The 19,700-nt window shown below is 52.5% G+C and overlaps 9 protein-coding genes across 13 annotated transcripts; 3 read left to right on the top strand and 6 right to left on the bottom strand.

Annotated features, from left to right (window-relative positions):
• On the bottom strand, positions 1–1,749 carry TERG_07242 (di-trans,poly-cis-decaprenylcistransferase). Its single transcript, XM_003232346.2, has 2 exons — positions 1,338–1,749; positions 1–1,278 (listed from the first exon to the last, which is right to left on the bottom strand). The coding sequence occupies exons 1-2, from the start codon at positions 1,560–1,562 to the stop codon at positions 214–216; spliced, it is 1,290 nt and encodes a 429-aa protein (XP_003232394.1). The 5' UTR covers positions 1,563–1,749; the 3' UTR covers positions 1–213.
• A 380-nt stretch (positions 1,750–2,129) lies between these two features.
• Positions 2,130–2,750, bottom strand: TERG_12534 (uncharacterized protein; the record flags this gene model as incomplete). The annotated part of the gene is made up of 1 exon (XM_047751480.1): positions 2,130–2,750. One exon carries the CDS (start codon positions 2,748–2,750, stop codon positions 2,130–2,132), a length of 621 nt encoding a protein of 206 aa, XP_047607190.1.
• Positions 2,751–2,752: 2 nt separating this feature from the next.
• On the bottom strand, positions 2,753–4,580 carry TERG_12535 (uncharacterized protein; the record flags this gene model as incomplete). The annotated part of the gene is made up of 4 exons (XM_047751481.1): positions 2,753–3,346; positions 3,401–3,669; positions 3,719–4,316; positions 4,407–4,580. 4 exons carry the CDS (start codon positions 4,578–4,580, stop codon positions 2,753–2,755), a joined length of 1,635 nt encoding a protein of 544 aa, XP_047607191.1.
• A 908-nt stretch (positions 4,581–5,488) lies between these two features.
• TERG_08935 (uncharacterized protein) lies at positions 5,489–9,013 on the bottom strand (the record flags this gene model as incomplete). Its single annotated transcript, XM_003232348.2, has 1 exon — positions 5,489–9,013. Exon 1 carries the CDS (start codon positions 6,962–6,964, stop codon positions 5,489–5,491), a length of 1,476 nt encoding a protein of 491 aa, XP_003232396.2. The 5' UTR covers positions 6,965–9,013.
• Positions 9,014–9,034: 21 nt separating this feature from the next.
• On the bottom strand, positions 9,035–11,570 carry TERG_07247 (uncharacterized protein). The gene is made up of 5 exons (XM_047748737.1): positions 11,157–11,570; positions 10,858–11,099; positions 10,684–10,794; positions 10,443–10,625; positions 9,035–10,384 (listed from the first exon to the last, which is right to left on the bottom strand). The coding sequence occupies exons 3-5, from the start codon at positions 10,779–10,781 to the stop codon at positions 10,315–10,317; spliced, it is 351 nt and encodes a 116-aa protein (XP_047604725.1). The 5' UTR covers positions 10,782–10,794; positions 10,858–11,099; positions 11,157–11,570; the 3' UTR covers positions 9,035–10,314.
• On the top strand, positions 11,324–12,773 carry TERG_07248 (uncharacterized protein; the record flags this gene model as incomplete). 3 transcript variants are annotated; one of them, XM_047750356.1, is made up of 4 exons in its annotated part: positions 11,324–11,447; positions 11,622–11,825; positions 11,926–12,097; positions 12,153–12,773. In XM_047750356.1, the coding sequence occupies exons 2-4, from the start codon at positions 11,815–11,817 to the stop codon at positions 12,771–12,773; spliced, it is 804 nt and encodes a 267-aa protein (XP_047607192.1). In that variant the 5' UTR covers positions 11,324–11,447; positions 11,622–11,814. The 3 variants fall into 3 exon arrangements, with proteins under 3 accessions (XP_047607192.1, XP_047604726.1, XP_003232400.1); XM_003232352.2 differs by lacking the exon at positions 11,324–11,447 and having other exon boundaries at positions 11,583–11,825; XM_047748738.1 differs by lacking the exon at positions 11,324–11,447 and having other exon boundaries at positions 11,581–12,097.
• A 111-nt stretch (positions 12,774–12,884) lies between these two features.
• Positions 12,885–14,282, top strand: TERG_07249 (uncharacterized protein). Of its 3 annotated transcripts, XM_003232353.2 has the most exons (3): positions 12,885–13,366; positions 13,568–13,690; positions 13,751–14,282. In XM_003232353.2, exons 1-3 carry the CDS (start codon positions 13,147–13,149, stop codon positions 13,813–13,815), a joined length of 408 nt encoding a protein of 135 aa, XP_003232401.1. In that variant the 5' UTR covers positions 12,885–13,146; the 3' UTR covers positions 13,816–14,282. The 3 variants fall into 3 exon arrangements, with proteins under 3 accessions (XP_003232401.1, XP_047607193.1, XP_047604727.1); XM_047750357.1 differs by having other exon boundaries at positions 12,885–13,690; XM_047748739.1 differs by having other exon boundaries at positions 13,568–14,282.
• Positions 14,220–16,114, bottom strand: TERG_07250 (uncharacterized protein; the record flags this gene model as incomplete). Its single annotated transcript, XM_047748740.1, has 2 exons — positions 15,125–16,114; positions 14,220–14,987 (listed from the first exon to the last, which is right to left on the bottom strand). The coding sequence occupies exons 1-2, from the start codon at positions 15,527–15,529 to the stop codon at positions 14,220–14,222; spliced, it is 1,173 nt and encodes a 390-aa protein (XP_047604728.1). The 5' UTR covers positions 15,530–16,114.
• Positions 16,115–16,842: 728 nt separating this feature from the next.
• TERG_07251 (uncharacterized protein) lies at positions 16,843–19,417 on the top strand (the record flags this gene model as incomplete). The annotated part of the gene is made up of 2 exons (XM_047748741.1): positions 16,843–16,998; positions 17,108–19,417. The coding sequence occupies 2 exons, from the start codon at positions 16,843–16,845 to the stop codon at positions 19,415–19,417; spliced, it is 2,466 nt and encodes an 821-aa protein (XP_047604729.1).
• Between the last annotated feature and the right edge of the window lie 283 nt (positions 19,418–19,700).

Consider the following 19,700-nt stretch of genomic DNA (forward strand, 5'->3'; position numbering starts at 1 on the left):
CTGCCCAACTGGCTCGGGTCTACTGGTGGCGCGGTGGTTTGGCTGAGGAACCTTGTACGAACTCGTCTATGCGGATTTCATTACTATTATACAGTAAGAGACAGTAGGTAGAGAAGAAGAAGCATAGGTAGAAGGAGAAGGAGAAGAAGGTGTAGGTATAGGCAGAGTAGGCAAAAGGTAGGTAGATGCAGGGGTATACGCAGGCGGTAGCGTCTATAGAGACTTGAATTTGATATCATCGTCCTCCGTCAGCCACGGACTGTCAGCGTTCATCCGCTCTGAATCCGAGTTGTATGCGCTGGGAAAGTCGAACTCGAGCTCTCGTCTTGGGCCGGTCTTCCTGATCCTGCGCTGCCAGTCCCAGATCACCGGCAGGAACTCCCACAGGCTAAAGGCCGGCCACAGCGTGTCCAGAAACACAATCTGGGTGTCCTGGTGGCACTGCCAGAGCATGAAGTCGCTGAGACGCTCGACGCCCGAGGTGCGGATCAGGATGTCCAGCGGTGGACAGCCAGCGGTGAGCATATGGTCGCTGAGCGTCTGCGTGGTGATCGTCTCGGGCGAGTGAAACAGCAGCTGGTCGCTGTTGGGGGGATACGAGGTATACAGCTCGGGCGACGCAGTGGCATGCTGATGATGATGCCGGTGTTGACGTTCATGGTGGTGGTGATGCCGCTGCTTGCCTGTCCCGCTGCTCCCGTTCGTCTCCCCGGAGGCTGCAAGGTGCAGCGTCGTGGCCGAGGAGAGAGACGAGTTGGAGTCCGATGCCGTCTCGTTGGCCGAAGACGTAGTGACGGGACTATTGCTTCCGTTTGACAGCGACTCGCGCGGGTCTGCACTGGGCGTATGCTCACGAATATTCTCGACAATCCGCTTCTCAGAGAACGGTCGACGCGGCGAATTCACTGCCGGAAGCTGGGTCCTGTCCAGCGGGGTGCTGTACTCCATCACCGTGTTGCGGACCGCGGAGGTAATCTCGTCTCTCGAGGTGTAGGGAAAGCAGATGTTGAGTATGGCGTCTCCGTTGCCGCTGGTCAGCTCGACCGTCCTGTCCACGGCTTCCAGCACATCCGGGCGTATCTGGTCTCGTCGGCCCAGCACCCGCACGCTCGCTCCGTACCTCTCCAGCAGCTCGCCGTGCTCCGACAGCTGCAGCAGCTTCAGCTTCGCCATCTCCATCAGCGCATCGACCTCGTACTTGGACCGCTTGAAGTTCTCGATGCTGAAGGCGTATATCGTCACGACTTTGATGCCGGAGCTATAGCACACTTCTAGAATCTGCACCCGTTAGTATCACTCATTACAATTAAAATAATGAGTAAAGAGTAAAAGAATACCTTTGCCAGCGCCTCGAAGCCCAGATTGTGTCCCTCCACCCGCTCGATGCCCTGGTTGCGGGCAAACCGCCGGTTCCCGTCCATCACGAAGGCGACATGCTGTGGAATAGGGCCCTGTCGCAGCGCGCCGATCAACAGCTCTCGCAGGTAGTATATAGCGCCCTCGACGGGAGGAGACGAAGCCAGCCATTTCCGTATCCTCGACAGATGCATAGACGAAGCCATCGCGGAGATATTTCGTAGGGGCGTAAGGGGAGTAAAAGAGCGTAGGCAAGCTGGCCGGAAGTCCCGGGTGGTTTTTTTCCTCTGCGTTGCTGCCACCAGCGCAGCGATAATTAGGTAAAAGACGAAAGCCAAACGATGGACGAAAGAGAATATTCAACTATGCAAAGTATTAAAATAGACGTAGGATAAATAGAATGCTTTTTTGCTTTATAAAAAAAGAAGACGAGAGAGTGACGTAGATGCGAGAGTCAGACTTCGTGGCTTTGCCGCTTTTTTGCCTTTTAGCCTGTTTTTGTTTGTTTTCTTGTCTCGGAAGACTCGAGGAGCCCCTGACCTTGTACGTATATACAGCAGAATAGAAGACAGAAGGACAGTAGAAGACAGAATAGAAGAAGAGTAAATAGGTATTGATAGATACAGAACGCCTGCTGGACCCTGAACAACGTCGTAAGATCATCCAAACACTGAAAGACCACCCCTTTTTGCTGTGAGTCTGCTCATATAGACAGCTGGAGCTGGTTATAAGAGATAGATAGAGAGAGAGAGAGAGAGAGAGAGAGAGAGAGACTAGACGTCCTTGCGGTTTTCTGCTGTCTGGGACTCAGAGTCTGAGGACTCCCACATGTTCGAGTCCTCGCTCTTGCGGCGGCGCTGACGGCCTCGCTCCCGCATGGCACCCCGGATCCGCTTGCTCACCTCTTCGAAGCTCTCCTTCGAGTCCAGCGTGCTAAACTCCTTGAGCGGGAAGCCAGAGGAGCCTATCAGGCCGCCGTTGGAGCTGCTGCGACTTCGGCTGCGACTGGACGGGCGAGTAGAGAAGAAGCCGAAGCTCGCGAGGTCGTGGAAAGATTCGTTGCGAGGCAGCTGGTCCTGCATGGAGGATTCGGTGTGGGAGCGGTGGATGATGCGCGGACGGCCGTAGTCGCCCAGTGGTTCGTCTATTTCGTTTTCTTCGAGAGACTCCAGAGAAGAATACGGCAGGTTCTCGCGGAAAATGGTGTCCTTGAAGGGGTTGGAGACCACACGCGAGGAGTCGAAGTCAGGGAACATCTCGGGGCCCAGGGTGTTGATAAGGTCCGTTACTTGGATGGAGAGCTCGGCTCGGCGTTCCCGAAGCCTGACGAGGGTGTTTGCTGAGCTGGGGTTGAGAGATAGAACCAGCGGACGGAGTGATTTGAGGATGTCCATGCCTATTTCTCCGATGCGGAGAGCGGCGAAGGTGATGGATGGGAATATCCAGAAGCTGAAGGGAATGATGGTCCAGAGGGCACCCAGTCAGGTACATAGCCCCAGACCCGGTGGCTGTAGGTCCAGTAGGTGAGCAGGACGGTGTAGAAGGTATAGAGCAGCGGTGCAAAGGCGAGGGCCACGAGCAGCTTCCAGGTAGCCATTACGTCGCGGCCCTGGATCTTGACGCTGGACGCTGCCAGTGCCTCTCGGGACTTTCTGATAGAGATGATCTTGGTGGCCACGAAGACGGGCAGGAAGAGGACGAAGCCGGGCAGAGTGCCGATGGCCATGACTGCCAGCTTGCCCAGGCGGTAGATGAGGGTGGCCACCACTTTGAAGAAGGAGAATTTGGCATACTGGACCTGGTGGTCTCGGATGCCCAGGATGCGGAGCTGCTTGTTGTAGTCCAACACAGACTTTTTCAGGCTGATAATCCGGGGGTCGTCTTTGTAGTGAGCGTATCCCTTGGCCAGACGACGGTTGAGCTCGACAACCATCGGCAGCGGGAGTTTCTTCCCTGTAGGATTGTACAGCCTTCTTGCAGCTTGGATGACCTGGATATCTGTTTAGTTTAGGTACACAGTTGTAATAAAATTGGTTCAACATACCATAAGAGATTCGTAGTCAGGAGATGTGACGGTAACGGTGACCAGGGCCTGGTATATCGTGTCCAACAGGGTGCCTACAGACTCTCGCTTCTGGCCCTCCTTGTACATCTTGACCAGCTCCGGAGGCACCTTGACCGGGTTGCCAAATTCAATGACCGCCCGAGACCGGAACTTGTGGGCATGGAAATAGTTCATTCCACAGGGTATAATGGTCACATCGCAATCAGGGTTGGCAGCCACAGCTCCAAGCGCCATCAGCGCAACGCCAGCTACAAACATTAGCATTATATCAAACATCAATAGGCTGACAGTGCATACCTTTCAACGGCAACAGATCCGGACGATCATGACTTCCGCCCTCCGGGAAGATACCAATACAGCCTCCCTGGTTCAGCGTATCAAAGACAGCATTATACACCTGTGTCTGGTCAACATGCGGCGCAACCTTGAACCTCGAGCCCTGAAACTCAGCTGGGCTCTTAACATTCGCACCCCCGGTAAAGTTGCCGCTTTCATCCACGTCGTCTCGCCCCGTCAACTGCTGCAGGGCCTGCTGTGTCTTGAACGGCTTCTTCAATATGATTTCCTCGGGTCCCTGGATCTCGCTGATATCCGTACTGCTCGACTGTCCATTAACCGAGGGCAACGAGATAGTCCCGCCAACTTCAAACGCCGAAGAAGTAAAGTCTGTCCCGCGGCCGCGTAGCAAGGTCGGGTTGTTGATGGGGTCTGGTAGATAAATAGTTCCCTTGCCCGGCTTCAAGTTGTCCATTGCTCGTGTAACGGGGACCGAGCCCGTAAATCGAGCGAGCAAGCCTACAAAACGGCGTTTGAATGATTTCTGGGCAATCAGGAAGGCGATTCGACGGTGAAGTTCCATGCGCATTACCCGCATCAGGATGAGGGAGTCCACGAACTGTGCAGACATTATTAGTACCAACCCACGCAATACAGCATAACAGCACAACGCAACAACACAACGTAGTAGAACAAGGTAGAGACGTACTTGATTGGCATGGGGAGCAGCGACGAGAATCACCGGCCCTCGCTTGGGGACTTTCCATGAGCCGCGGGGATGCACTTCGCGGAAGAACAGGTCGACCAGCAGCGAGAGGAACCACAGGATCAGGTCATACATCCAAGTGACCATCGGCCGGTACTCCTTGTCCCCGGAAGCCATCTTGGACCGGTTGATCGAATGCAATTAGGCGTATCCAGGCTGGTTATGGGTTGTTCGAGCAGACAGCGGCTGTCCCTTGGGGTGACCGGCCCGCAACCATGAGCAGCTGGCAGGTCGCTGCAACGTACGCAACTAAGCTGTATCGACGCACAACGCAAGGCCGTCTCTTCGTCCGTCTCGTCTTATCCGATGAGGTTGGTGGCAGGCGGTGGTGTCTGGCTGTGCTGGCGGCGGGGGGGAAACTGCATATCTTGCCCGGGTGTTTATCTGCAGGGCTTTTTAGCAGGTTGTTAAATATAAACACCGTCCCGCCCGGATGTTCTTTTTCCTTCTTCTCTGTTCGCTGGCCTGAGACACGGAGGAGGCCAATAGCTGTGTGAATCCTGGGATTAGCAGCAGGGAAGCTGGCAGGACGGGGATTTAATTAAGAGCGCTGCGACGAGCGGCCAGGCTTCGAGCATTTTTATATATTGGATGTTTGTTTGTTTGCTGCTGCGGTCAAAATGGGGGTTAGCCGAAGGAGGCGAAAAACAGGATACGAAGCGAGAAAAAGGGCCAGCAGCTCCTCCGTGCATGCATGAATCTGGCTCGAGCGATGGGTTTCTTGCATGGCGCATTGAGATTTTCATGTCTGAACATGGGATGTGCTGATTGATTGAGCAGAGGTCTCGGATGGGGATGCACAGTGATGCAACTTCTACCACCTTGCGAGATGGACGGACAGGAAGTAGAAAAAGAATATATTGAAGCCGAGATACATAGACCAGCTAGTAGATATCCGCTCTGTCCCAACTCCATCGCTGAATGTGTTAATATGAAAGCGCTAGCTAGTAGATGTTGTAGATGCCATAGCCGGCCCTAAAGCAACCCCAAGTTCTAGTCCCCCCTAAAGACCCTCTAACCAACAGCTAATGATACTCCTCCTCACCATGAGCAGTAGAAGTCACCTTCCCTCCTCTCCTGCGTCCCACGATCCTGCTGAGGTCCGCCTGGCTTACTCTCCGCTGCATATCCAGCAAGAGCTTCTCCTGGTCCTTCCAGCGCTGCTCCCAGATATCCTCGACCTCGTTCCGGGCCCGCTCTATCTTCGCCTCCGTCTGAAACTCCAGCAAGTTGATCGTATGTCGGAGCTCGTCGATGATGAAGTCGCGCGACCTCAGCTCCTTGCGGTAGACCTGGTCGACTTCATTCAGGCGTTCGCGCAGCTCGGCTAGCTCACGACACTTCTGATGCAGCACACGCCGGTGTTCACGATCAATGCTGCGGATCATGCGGGAGAAGTGGATGCTGATTTCGTTCTCGGTGTCCATGGCTGGCGGCTCGTCTGTGTCCGCATAGCCTTCTTCGACGGTGGGAGGGCCCTGGGGGACGGCCAGCATGGGGCTGCGGGTTGCTCGGGGTGTGGTGGGAGGTGAGCGGCCGCGGGAGACGGTGGAATGGGACTGCCAGTGGTCGGCCGTACTAGTAGTGTTGCTGTTAATATTGCTGTTGTAGGTCGGAGAAGGGTGGAAGATGTCGCTGGATCTTCCTATGCTGGGGCCAGCAGAATGGGTCATGCGAGGGCTGGATGCAGGGGCTGGGTTGATGGAGAAGGCGTTGCGTAGAGACTCAAAGGACATGCCTGTGTCCAGCTGGGGGAGACGGATTCCATTCCGGCGTCGTAGGAAGTTGTGGTTGTGTCTGTGGATGTTATGGTTGGTGTTGTTGGCATTGGTGTGATGGGCGTTTGGACGGAGGTTGGCTTGGATATTGCTTTCTGATACCGAGCGTCGTTTCGCTACCACGGTGATCTTCTCAGGCCCCGGGACGAACGAGTGAGCTCGAGAAACAAGTCCTGAACTCGATCCCGATGCTGACCCTCTCCTCTCACGCTCGACTGGCGTACCCGGCAGCTCGGCCGTAAGTAGATCGTTGTCCTGTGGTGCGGGAGCGTCAGTGCCAGCACCAGCATGCTCTTCAGACCTATCCTGTGTCAGGCTGACGGATGGAACACGCTGCCTCATCAAAGGGTGGTAGTCACGCTCGTTGAGCGGCCATGCTATGGTTTGGTAGTCCGGGATATTAGGGGCCGGCAGCTCGTTGTTGCTCCCTGTAGCCAGGTTCGTGTCCAGGCTGGAGTACTCCGGGGGCGCAGCAGTGTATGGCGGCAGGCCTGGATGCTCCGTTATCCTGGAGCCGTCCCGGTTGATCCTGAAGATGCGGCCTCCCACGACGAGCTCCATGCTGCGAATGCTCCTTGTGTCTTCCTGTAGGGTGGTGATGGTCACTCCCGTCCTGGTCGAGACGACGCTGGACGACCTGCTGCGGACAGATACCCCACCGCCGCCCGCCTGTGACTGAGCAAGGCTCTGCTGGTACGGTTGGTCCTGCGGCTCCATGGCCATTCACTCAGGGTATCAATAGGGGCTTCTTCCTGGTAGCAGGCAGTAAACGAAAGACAATGGTCAAATGCAGCAGTTAGCCCAGCGGTACTGCCCTCCAGGAGCTCAGCAGTGGCAGCTCGCCTGACTCTCGTAACTAATGCGTTGGTGAAACGGATTAACAGCAACGAACAGCTCACCCGTCCTGTCCGTAGCTGACGATGGGACAAGGAGGGCCGTTTCGAAGGTTGGTTGGTTAGCTGGTTGGTTGTTTTAATTTGATATCTCAGCTCTCGCCCGCAACGCTCTTAAGTAACTGCGGGATGGCCCGACAACGGCTCCACGGTCCATGTCAAGGCAACCAAGATAAAAAAAAGTGGCCATCACTTTGTTTTTTTCAGCCTCCTCGCCGCAATACGAAGGGCTCGCGGGGACTGTCGATGCTCCAGCAGAAGTGGCTGTTTCTCGCTCCCCTGAATGGCGGGCATCAACAACCCTACCCCTTGGCAAGATTGGGCGTTGTGAGCCGTATCCGTATGACATCAGAATGCATCTGGAAGGCTGTAACAGCACGCCGGTTGGCAGCTTGTGTCCCTGTCAAATGAAACACGGCTTGGGTCTGCAGCAAAAAAAGCGCTGCCTGATGTACCTTGCAAATGAGAAAACACCTGTTCTCCGTAGTTAGATGTGACATGATGCGATTTGAGCATGGAAAATGAGTATCCTGCCAGCGAAAGACACAGCTGAATACACGGAGGGCCTTTGAGACAGTGTGTCTGATGATCCAGTGAATGTGCTGTCCTTGACTGCCTGTTTTTTGTCTGCCTCGATGGTTTCCAGATAGTTAAACTGATAGCCAGGTGCCTAGATGAATAGTTACTAGGAGAAACCGTGTACCTCCAAGGAAGAATTCTCCATTTTCCTTGTTCTTGCCTGAGTCGGATTCCTCCGCACCCTTATTGCGGCTTGCGGCCTGATAGGTGCCAGTTAGCTGGTTCCTTAATGTAAGGGGTGATATTGTATGCATGTATTATCTTCGCCACGCTATCGATCATCAGTCAGTCGTTGACAGGTCGGTCCTTAGGGTGATACTCTTGCTGCCTGGCAGACCCTCACGGGCACTGCTGCATGCCCCTAGCCACCATCCTGTCTTGTTCGGGCGAATGCCACACCCGGATTATCTTGATTGCATGCAATATCATTACTCGCCTAGTTAGCCGGCCATGCATGCGCCCAATTGTTTCCGAAGATGCTCATGCAGTGATGCATCCTTGCCATCTTTGCTTGCAGAGAGCACCAACCCAATAACCCTGCAAGATACAGGCCAAGCCAAGTCCTTGGTTGCATAATTGATTAATCGGAATCATTAGCAATCCTTTAGATGCAGGAAACATGGCCCCTTATGGCCGTATAAACCTAGTAAACGGCCGCAAGCGGAACAATCAGACGAAGAGAAAAGAAGAAGCTGTGGCTATACTCTGCTAATCAACACGGTCAGCAGTGTTTGTTTCTTCTGCTCGAACACTTGCTGAAACGGAGATGGATAGATTAAGCAATTAGTCTTGCCCGGTGTGTGGTAGCATGCCTGAAAGCCTGTGAGCGGCGCCTTGGAGCCGTCGATCAATTAACCAGCTGGCACTGTTTCTCTCTGATCCTGGTCTTCAGTGATCCCAGTGAGTAACCATCTAGGCGGAAAAGTGACCCTCCTCCATGCATACGGTGCGGACGAGGCGACCAGCAGGGCAGCATAGCGGGATCCAGGAAAAAGGTTCCTAAGCCTATTCAAGCCATATTGACACCTGCACGCAGTGGAAATCGTTCTCTCCCCCTTACCGAAGCCCAGAGATCGCGAACACTGCAGCTCGTAACTTTCCAGGTACTGCGGCCTCTCTGTCCAAACTGCCCAAACCCAAATAATACCGACGGGGATAACTCGTTCCACGGGACAAGCGTTGGCAACGTTGACGCACCACCAAGTCTTCCCATGGCGGGATGCTGGAAACTACTTACCCAAGGAACATCGTCTGCCGTGATGGTGCTCTAGAGATAAAAGGGACCAGTATCTCCCCTTCAGCAGCAGGGACAGTAAAAAAAAAAAAAAAAAAAAACAGAATTTTGAACACAGCAAAGAAGTTTTACCAACCATCCACCGTCGTCCATCGAGTCTACCATATAATTCAGCAACTTCTTCTGCTACGTCTCCTTGTAGCATGCCTCATCAATCCAACACTGCACAGACCTCAAACTCCAAACCACACAACAGGTAATCTTCACTTCTTCCTTGGTTATCTGGCGGACAGTTCACTGACATTTGACCTCCCATAGCTCTTTTATCCCATCCTCGTCTTCGGGCGGCCGTAATTCCGCAGGCGGCAGTCAGCTGCAGAAGTATATTAATAGTTCTGCATGCTCTGATCCCTGGTCAGCCTATCGGGAGGGTACCAGCAACGCCACGGAAATCAACAAGCTGATGGACGACCTGAAGCAGCAATTTGGCAAATAATCGGCAGGGCATTAAACGAGCCCGGGAGAGTGGTATCAAATTCGTATGGGTGCCTGGGTGTACAGCATACCCATGTTTCGATGTATTATTAGGGTGTATTTCCAAGCAATCCATGCACGTCATTCCTTAGTTGATTTTCTGGTATCAATAGTCCCTTGGTCATAAGCTTGTTAAGCAGCGTAAAACGTAGAAGAGCGTAGTTGATGCTGGCAGGTCGAGAAGTTGGTCGTCATAACTAGTCAGGGCAGGAGACAACACGATACAAGCCCGGATAGGGGAAGAGTTCGTCTTACGTAATGAGACTGACCAATAAAAGTGCGTCGGAACAAACGGCACCTACCATATTAGGCTTAGTAGCCACGTGTAATCTACCTTGACTTGATATGAAGAAAGTGAAATTGTTTGATGCCAAAAAAACAAGCAGGAAGCACTCACGAAAAAAATAGGGAGATCCCTCTCTCCCACTCTGCCCACCCTGCTGAGAATGGTGACCAAAAAATGCCAGATACTCAGATATCCATAAGCAGACACTTACTCGTTATTCTCTCGACTTGAACAATTCAAGAGTCGCAACTCGCTGTGTTTGACCCCTTGGACAGGCTACCCACAGTCTCCCTTCCTTACCTTTCCTTATAGTATATAGGACAGCCCAGCAGTGTCCCGAACTCCTCGGCCGTGGCCTTACCCATTATATCGGATGCCTTTGTTTCAAGGTTGGAAAAATAAATAGGGATAAAAATATAATCTTTATTCATGTAGTTATTTAGAGAAACAAAAACAAACACCGAAAAAACATGCAAAACTCCAGGGTGGGGTCCCACCCTCCCACCCTCCCGCCCGGAAATCATCAGTTTTTTAATTATTGTTGTTGTTATTTTGTTTTTTTTTTTTTAACTTGAACAAAGCCTCTTTCGTCTGTCACCAGACGATACGGGCAGTAACTATAATAATCAGGTTAGTATATCCTTTCGATATATATAAGATACCTATTTTACTTACTGTCCGATATAAAGAAACGCCTTTTCTAAATATATAAAAATGGTAAGAATGAAGTGAAGGCATTGGGCCCAGATGGGGGGTTGGAGGGGCATTTTGGTTGCGTTGCCGTTGTTATTATTATCTTGATATTGTCTGACTCGAATATTGCCTTGTTCATCAGTAACCAGGCGGTATGAGTATTTCCTATAGTAATCTGATTAGTATATCCTTTAGATATATATAAGATACCTATTTTACTTACCTCCTTAGATAAATAAAAGCTTTTTCTAAAAATATAAATATTGTCAGAATAAAATGAGCCCATTGGGCCCACTCGGGGAATTGAGGGGGCCTGGCCATCTTGGTGTTGTTGCTGTTATTGTTATTATTATTATGTCAAAAACTTCAGCTCTACCCACTATGAGTGTAGACTTACTCCTTTTCAGTGTAGTGGCAGACTTTGACATATCGTTATCGTGGTAGTGGTGATAGTGGTGATGGCGTTGATGCTGGTGTTAATGTCGGAATATGAACTGCAGGGCCAAAAAGGCCTATCTGCCCTATGTTCTCGAGGGAACATGGATCAAGACAGCGAGTTGTAGCAGTGGATAGATAGTTGTCCTAGCAGTTGGTGGTGTTGATTGTTGATAGTATTGATGTTGTTGTTGTTGTTGTTGTCTTTAGGATAGTCAGATATGCTACCCAGGCTGTCTTTTATAGGAAGCTGCTCTTTACCTTAACAGTAGGAGCCGCCCGCGTTGCATGGCCTATGACTAAGCATAAGCCTAGGCGTTATATCGGGGTCTCTATCCAAAGCGTTATTATTCACATTATTCAATTCAACTCGAACAGACGGCCAGCTGCTGCACTTAACAACTTAACAAGACTCCTTTTGATGGCTTCATTTCCATAACAAGATCGACACATCTCGAATCGGTCTCGCAGATCCTCCGTCGTCTCCCCTTGACCTTCAAACGCTTGATCCTCGACTGCAACGGCTCCCACCAACGAACCCCGCCGGCGCCAGTACGTCATGACCATGTCCTGAGCCCGTGATCCCCCATGTATCCATATTTCTTTTAGACAAGTACAAGCTCTCCCTCGCCCGGCTGCAGGGGGTCGACCTCTTCCTCTCGCTTTGCCTTTTCTTTTCCCTTCGCATGGCGCGCCTGTTGTGAATATTCTAACATACATACATAGTTGCCCACAGGCAGACCGGTTTTAACGCTCTTTTTTGACTTTTCGAGTTGCGCCTTCGAGACGGCTCGGACAAGGGCCCTGGGGTGCGGGCTACGGTTACAGCGTACAGCGTCTAGACGACTAGTGGCTGCAAAGAGGCACAGAGCACTCGACAGTCGCAGGGCCAGGTTGCGTCTGGCCCGTCGAGCTCGCCATGTCTATAAAGTAGGTCCCAATCTTCTTCCCTCTTGGATGGCTGTCTAGATGAATACCCTATCTGCGGCCTCACGATGGGCAAGTCGGTGCTAAAGGCCTGGATGCTTAGTTGGGCCATGGTCCATGAGACCAAGGGGCTGGTCCTGCTGCCGAACGAACGCATCATATACACCTCCCCACTGCGCACAAGCATAGCTCTCAAGTCCATTCAGCCAGGCCCCGACAAGCAGTCCTTCGCCAGGCAGGCCAGCACCGGCCATGTCCACCTCACCAACCAGAGAGTATGTCTCTTGTCCTCGTTACCTCGACTTATACACAGATATCTTACGTTTATAGATCGTCTACCTCCCCTCGCAACCTACACAAGAGTTTCAGTCCTTCTCCGCGCCCCTGCTGAACCTCATAGACACCCACGTTGCCGCACCCTTCTTCGGCCCCAATGTATGGAATGCAGTCGTCCAGCCGGTCTCGGGCGGTGGGATTCCGGCTTCCTTTGCAGCCATACAGCTTAAACTCACCTTCAAGGATGGAGGGGCATTTGACTTCCACTCGAACTACGAGCAGATCAAGGAGCGTCTGCAACAAGCCGTCGAGCGGGCCAGGGAGAGCGGGCTGATGTCCGGGGACGGGGCGCAGGTAGGAGGCTCCGGACGAGACGGCGGTGCGTTTGGCGTCGTCGACTTTGCGAATGTGCATCTCGAGGACTTGCCGGCGTACGAGAGCAATTCTACCACCGGTAATAATCATGATATATCAGGAACACTCCCCCCACAAACAATAACTACCACAAACACAACCACAAAGACTGCAACGGCCACATCAGCTGCAAACGAGGATAGCAGGTCCGGCCGGCCGTCGTTCGAGACGCCTACTGATCCGCCGCCGGGGTATGAGGAGGTGCAGCAGCAGAGCGTCGCCAACGAGCTGGAGAACCAACTCCGCCGCCGCCGCCAGTAGCGTCTACCCTTAGCATCACCATCTTCGTAGTTAGCATTCTTCTCTTCTCTTTCTCCTCTTCTCTTATTATTCTCTTCGTGTCTTTATAAAGTGCTTCTTTTCTTCTATTTCTTCTATATCTTTTTTTCTCAATCACGTGCCTCAACAAACCAGCCAATCACAGCCCTTCTAAACCAACCTTCGTCCTTTTTTCGCTCCAAAACATCGACGAAAAAGACGACGAAGAGACCAACAACGTCGACAAAAGGCCACTCAAGCCCTGCCGCAGCCACATTAGCTCCCGAGATACACATCTCATCTCTTCGGAGCGGACAGATCAACCCCGTCCCAGCATCTCCCTGCACCGCTGCATATCGCTCTTCCCACCGCTACAATGGGTATCGCCGACATGTTCGTTGAGTTCGTGAGCTCGCTGAGCTTCGGAGAAGTCGTTGAGGCCGAAGCCCCCCCGGCCGAGGAGGTCGAGGACTCGTCTTCTGCCGGTGAAGATACGCCTGACGAGGACAAGTCGGAGGATGCCGAGGAAGAGGCCGAGGAGGAGGAGGAAGAGGAGGAAGAGGAGCCAGAGGATATCATGCCCAAGTTGGTAGAGGGTGAGTGTGGCCCGTCCCTGTTTGTTCCTGGGGTATTTCGCTTTCTGGAGGGCGGAAGGTGGTCGTATCAAGCGGTTGCTATGGCCAATTGATGGATTGGTGTGGTCAATTGGACAATTGGCACCGTATATTATATATGCCTTTGCCGAAGTCGATATCGATTGCGTTCAGCAGCAAGTAACTAACCAATTGCTTTGATAGAATGCTCAAACTCCAAGGCCTGCGCACCTGCTAAGCACCATTTCGACGACTGCGTTGAGCGTGTCACTCGCAACTCCGAAGATCCCGAGTTCAAGGGCCCCCACGAGGACTGCGTTGAAGAATGTAAGTCATCGCAAACTGCCAAAATGTCGATGTCAATGGCATGTTCTAACCACTTTCTAGTCTTCCACCTCCAGCACTGCGCTACCCAGTGCGCTGCTCCCAAGCTCTGGCGCGAATTGAAATAGATCTGATGTCCTTTCGTCTCTCTTACACCCCCCCTCCATCGCCCCGGTTTCGTCCGTGTCATTAGAACAAACAACCTGTACTATACATAAAACTCCAAATCACAGTTCTGGACCCTCTGCTTGTTTCTTTGCGGAATCGTTAGACAGAAAGGATGGACTAGTGTGGAATGAGGGATGTGGGAGAGATTAGATGGGCTTGTATCTGCCTGCATATATGTTTCGACCGATTGTACCTTGTACGGCTAGTTTATTCCTTATTTTTGGTATTAGATGTTGTCTACGGATGAAAATGATAGAATATCACTCTACATCATGCAGCGGGTATTTAATACTGAACTAAATCCAAACTAAAGCAAAACAACCAAGCAAAGAAGGGTATATACACCATCAGGCAAATTATGTACTCACACCCTCCGGATGATGGCCTCCTCTAGACTGCCAACACGCTGACACTCGGCTTCAAGCCTGCGCTTACGCACGTCTATCCCAAACAAGCCAACGCATAATGGCAGCGGCACCACGGCTGTAGCCATAACTGCCTGAAAGATAAGAGCCCGCATCATATGGAGGGGCGGATCTTCTTCGGGTCCAGCCTTGAGTGCATTCTCGATTAAAATAAACGCCGCCCCGAAGATCTGGCCGCCAGTCCAGCATAGCGTGCTCGGGATTTCGGGGGACATGGGATATGTGATTTCAACCATATATTCGAGAGCCACTGGGAGAATGCAGAAACTAGTTGCGCCCATAATAGAGGCGAGGACATACGGACCTGCGACATTGCCTGAGCTAGGCGCGAAGATGAAGGCGATGTAGGTTGCTGCGAGGATTGGGATGAGAATTTTCATGGTGCCCAGGTAGTGTTTTAGGCGGTCAATGATGGGGGACATGATGGCGGCGGAGACAAGGCCGACCACGATCAGAAGGGCACCTGTTATGCCTGCTACTGTCTCGGAGTAGCCATGTGGATAGAGGATTTGATTGAGCAACGAGGAGATACTGTTGAAGAGACCGACATAGATGCCAAAGGGGAAGAAGATGAGCCAGAATTCGATGCGGGTAGCCAGCTGGCGAAGACTCGATAGGAGTGGTGGCTTTACTGTCTCTGAAGCCACGCTGGGGGGTGTAGGGGGTCGGCTGGGGACAAAGAATGATGGTACGCATGCGACTGAGGACTATTCAGTGGTAGATAAGTTGGTTAGTTGGCTATAGATTCCTGATATATCGTACGATGTTTTTATAGCCCAGGGGTGGGGGGGTATATAACATCCCTCCGATGTGCTCCGTCGGATAGAGATATAAGGGGGCTTACAATAATCGAGACATAAAGCACAAGATTGGGAATCTGCGCTGAATCCGTGGCCAGTATAGGCCCGATAAGCTGTCCCAACGCACCACCCAGCGGGTTTGCCAGGCTGGCAACTGCTGTTGCGCTTGTCCGGCCCTGGCCAGTGAACCAGATGTCACTGTATCTCGTCGGGGCAGTCAGGACAAACGGCTGGGAAAACCCGATGAGAATCTGGCCGAGCATGGCGACTCCGAAGTTGCCGCTGCCCGCGCGGGTGCCTGCGTATCTAATCCAGTTGCCCGCCAGGAGCAAGGCAGACGCGGTAATGATGGAGGACCTGGGGCCGCCCCTGTTGAGTGTCCATATAACTATCCTGTATGGCCCCCCGAGGTTAGCACATTGTTCGATAGCCAGACATACCGAGAACATGATACGACTAGCCGGAGAACCACATCACTTACGGGCTGGCAACGCAGAATGCAAAGAGAAAGGCAGTACTCATCCAGTTGATGGCCCCCTCGCTGACCCGGAAATACTCTGAGGCCGTCTTCGATACGGCTGAGAAGGTGAGCCACTGCGAGAAGTCAGCAATGTCGGCACAAATCTGGGGTAACTAAAGATAAGGCAGATATAGAATCACTTACATCCCAACTGACGATGATATTGAGCAGGACCAGCTGTCCCAGGCCGAAGAAGCGTCTCTTATAGACCTTGAACGTCGCAGGCTCTGGCCTCGCCGTCGTCCTGGTGTCCAGCGTCTCAACCTCAATAATATCATCCTTTACCGTAGATGGAGGCGAGCCCCCCTGGATATAGTCCGTAGAGTCCATGGTCATGGCCGGCATCAGGACAGACAGACAGACAGACAAGACGTCATGGGCGGCCTCTAATATATCTCAGTTAGATTCTCATCCAGAGCCCGTCCAGGAGATGTCTGTCTATTCCCCTAAAGCTGCTCCAGCAGTTCCAGAAGTTGCTCTGGCGTCTCTCCATCTCCCTCCCACTAACTGGCTGGCATCCGGGCCGACACATGTGACGGCGCAGGGCCTAAGGAAAGCCCTGCTGCAGGATCGCAAACGCTGCCCGCCGTTTGTTTCGACTTGCATCCGGGGAAACGGAGCTGGTGGGCTCTTCCAAATCTTCCCTGCAGGGCCCCATCCCACTATATCTGAGTGATACGGAGTACCCAGCTCTCGTTTATACGTCGTCGTTGGGCGTCGTAGATCGTAACTGTAGATTGTAGCTATCGACATCGATGTAGGTATGCTGCTAGGGGTGTCTTCCCCCCCAAGCCACGCGGGCCGGCAACCGGCGTGCTTCCCCTGCTCCGGCTCGCTTGGGAGCATCGATAAGGCTCCTATCAGGCGGATAGACAGCGCTGGATGAGCAATCGATTTGGTGGCGCATCTTGTTGAGCCAGCCGATTCGTGGTATTCGGAGGTAATGGGTGCTTTGTTTTTCTGCGGTCTGCCCTGCCCGATCTTTTTCCTTCTCATCGTTCTTTTTTCAGACATGTCTGATCGGTGATATCGATTCCTGATTTCCTCTCGATAATTAAATACGTCTTTGCCGGCTGTCTTGCTGCTGCTGTTGTTGCTGTCGTTGTCGTTGTCGTTGTCGTTGCTCGCTGTGAAGATGTTGAGCCGCCCCCTTTGCTAGCCAGCGAGACCATTAAAAAGCCCAGCTCAGCCTCTCTCGATTGCGCAGGATCTGTTTCATACGACAGATCCAGCTCTGCGATCATGAATACGACGAGCATCCGGTCCAGCGAGTATTCTTATAGAGACCCGCGGTACTACTCTTCGTCCTCCCTTGGGAATGCGCCTCTCCCCAAGACGCTGGATGGCTACGGCGGCATGATGCACCCTGACGACGGCGAGGGCTCGAGGTACAACCCTGTATGTCCATCTCTATAATCTCTTCAGCTATTGCCCGTTCAATATCACGGTCAAATGATGGTCAATATGGCCAATGTCAATTCAATGGCGAGCTGACGTGTGTGTGTAGCAGCTTTCTCGCGGCTCCGTCCTGCTCAACCCCAACGACCCGGTGTCGATGCACCTGCTCGCAGAGACCGCCATCGGAGACAGCCTGCACTTCGAAGTGCTCTCGTTCGAAGAGGTCGAGGAGCTGAAACGAGAGCTCGCACTGGTCCAGTCGCGCGTCGACGGCGGGAAACGAAAACTAGCGCTGGAGCTGAAACTGCAGGAGGCTGCTCAGTCCCTCAACAGGCTCTACGATGACGGCTCGAACGGGGTGAACGGCCATCTCGGCCAGGATGCACACGGACATGGCCATGGAAACCTGGATACCTCGGACGAAGGACTGGCTATCACGCGGCGGAAGTGCGAGGAGCAGGCGCAGGAGATAGCGAAGCTGGAGCGCAGGGCCAGTGATATCCGGACGAGGATACTCGAACACACGGCCGGAGTGCTGCAGATGACACACAAGGGACTGAAGAAGAAAAAGGGATCAAAGACAGACGACCTCTCGTCGACATCCGACGATTTGAACGGCTTGGATCCGTACGGCTGTGGACATGAGTTTGACCATAGGAGCCTCTACCGGACAGCCGATTACCTGGACCACCATGGCGGTGCACCGCCCAGAGACGTCCCTAGCCTGGAACCGGATGTTGAGTCTCTCAGTGGGCTGCAGGATACGCAGTCGAAGCTCGAGGAGATGACCTACAGGCTGCATGAAATGCTCACGCAGATGAACGCCGACCAGGAGATTGACCCTATCCCCCAGATAATTACCAACGAAGGATCTTCCGACCCCCTGGCCACCGTCAACATACAGATAGACTATCTAGAAAAGGGCCTGGAGACGATTGCGCTGCATCAAAGCCATTCATCTCGCGGTCAGGATACCCATACATCTGAAGACTCTCCTTCCAACCATGATACGATTGACCGGCTGGATGCCTTCAGTCGACGGCTCGACGAGGCCCTGGCAGCAGCTGGGTCCAGCAGACAACCTACCAGCCCACACATGTCTACAATCAGAAAATCTATGGCTGAACAGCTGGACTACCTTGACTCTGCTGTTACAGATGTTGAGAAGCGGATTGACAGCTTAGTCGAGCAAAAGACCATCCTCGGCATCCAGATACAACAGCAGCGAGACCTCAACTCCAAATCTGATGCTGAGCGTGATGCATACATTGCAGACCTTACGGAGGATCTGACCAAGCTACGCAAGGAGCTGGACAAGTCTCAGGCCGAGGAAGAAAGCTCCAAGGCTGAGATAGCCATGCTCATAGACCAGCTGGATGCTGCCCGACAGGACTCCATGCTTCGTGAACAGAAACGTAGCATCGGGGAAGCACCTGAGGCATCTCCCGAGAAGGAAGCCCTTATGAAAGCTGAACAGGAGCTGGCAGAGAAAGAAACTCAAATCTCCAACCTGGAGTCCACCATCCAAGAGCTACGTTCCCAGTCAGATGCTCATTTCCACCACACTCGTGAGCAAATCCAGCATGATCTAGCTGACAAGGATTCTCTCATCAGCAACCTAGAGTCTACTCTCCAAGAATTACGCTCCCAGGTGGACAGCCAGTTCAGCCAGATCAAAGAAGCCCACCAGTCCCGCGAAGAGACCGAGCAAGCCCACGCCAAACTCCAGACAGAATTCTCTGAGCTCGAGAGTGATATGGTTCGCATCCAGACTGAACTCACCTTCGCCAAAGCAGAGCTTGACAGTGCCTACGGAAGCAGATCTGAACGCGCTGCCGAAGCAGCCGCCAACCCGGCCGTGCAGCGTGAAATAGATAGCCTGCGAGAACGAAACATGGACCTAACCAGCCAGATAGCAACGCTGAAATCAGTCCAGATGAATAATGCCAATTCAGCGAGCATGGGTGCTCATGAACGTATCCAGGTTCTTGAACGGGAGCTGCGGGAGACCATCGAAGACTACGAGGAGTTGACCAAGCAGAGCATCGAGTTTGAAAAGGAGCGTGACAAGCTCGAGAACATGATTGATACTTACAGAGACAGATGTGATACTCTTGAGACCCAGCTTGGTGACGAACGTATCCAGAACCTGGGCATAAGGGACGGCATGACGATTGAAAACACGTCCATCACCGTGCTGAAGAGCGAGTTTAAGAAGATGATGAGAGAGACCAGAGCAGATAGCATCAAGGCTCTACGGGTAAGTTGGCTTTGTTATCCTTCCCCTTTTCATATATATACTGACAACATCCAGGCCGAACAAGAAGAACGACGACGACTTGAATCCATGCTTAGAGCCATGAAGAGAGAGCAGAGCTTGAAGAAGTCGAATCTCAGCCAGAGCACCCTGGCCTCGTGAGAGTCGCATCTCGCAGCTACTTACCTGTAACCTGTCATAATTTCCGCCGGAGTTGAGCGTTTGATTGATTCACCCTTTTCCATTTCTTTTCGGGGGCAGCTAGGCGTGAGGCAAGGCTAGACGTGGTGAATATGGTGCATCCATTCCGGCACTATTTTGGAAATTTCAAAAAATATTTATTCCGGGAGTTATAAAAAAGGTGACAGTATCCTGTCCAACTTTGTTCCTTTCACTTTCGTTTGGAGGATTTGGTCAAATTGATCCCTTTGCTTCCGTTGGCTTG

Source organism: Trichophyton rubrum (assembly GCF_000151425.1).
Source record: "Trichophyton rubrum CBS 118892 genomic scaffold supercont2.9, whole genome shotgun sequence".
NCBI classification, from domain to species: Eukaryota; Fungi; Ascomycota; class Eurotiomycetes; order Onygenales; family Arthrodermataceae; genus Trichophyton; species Trichophyton rubrum.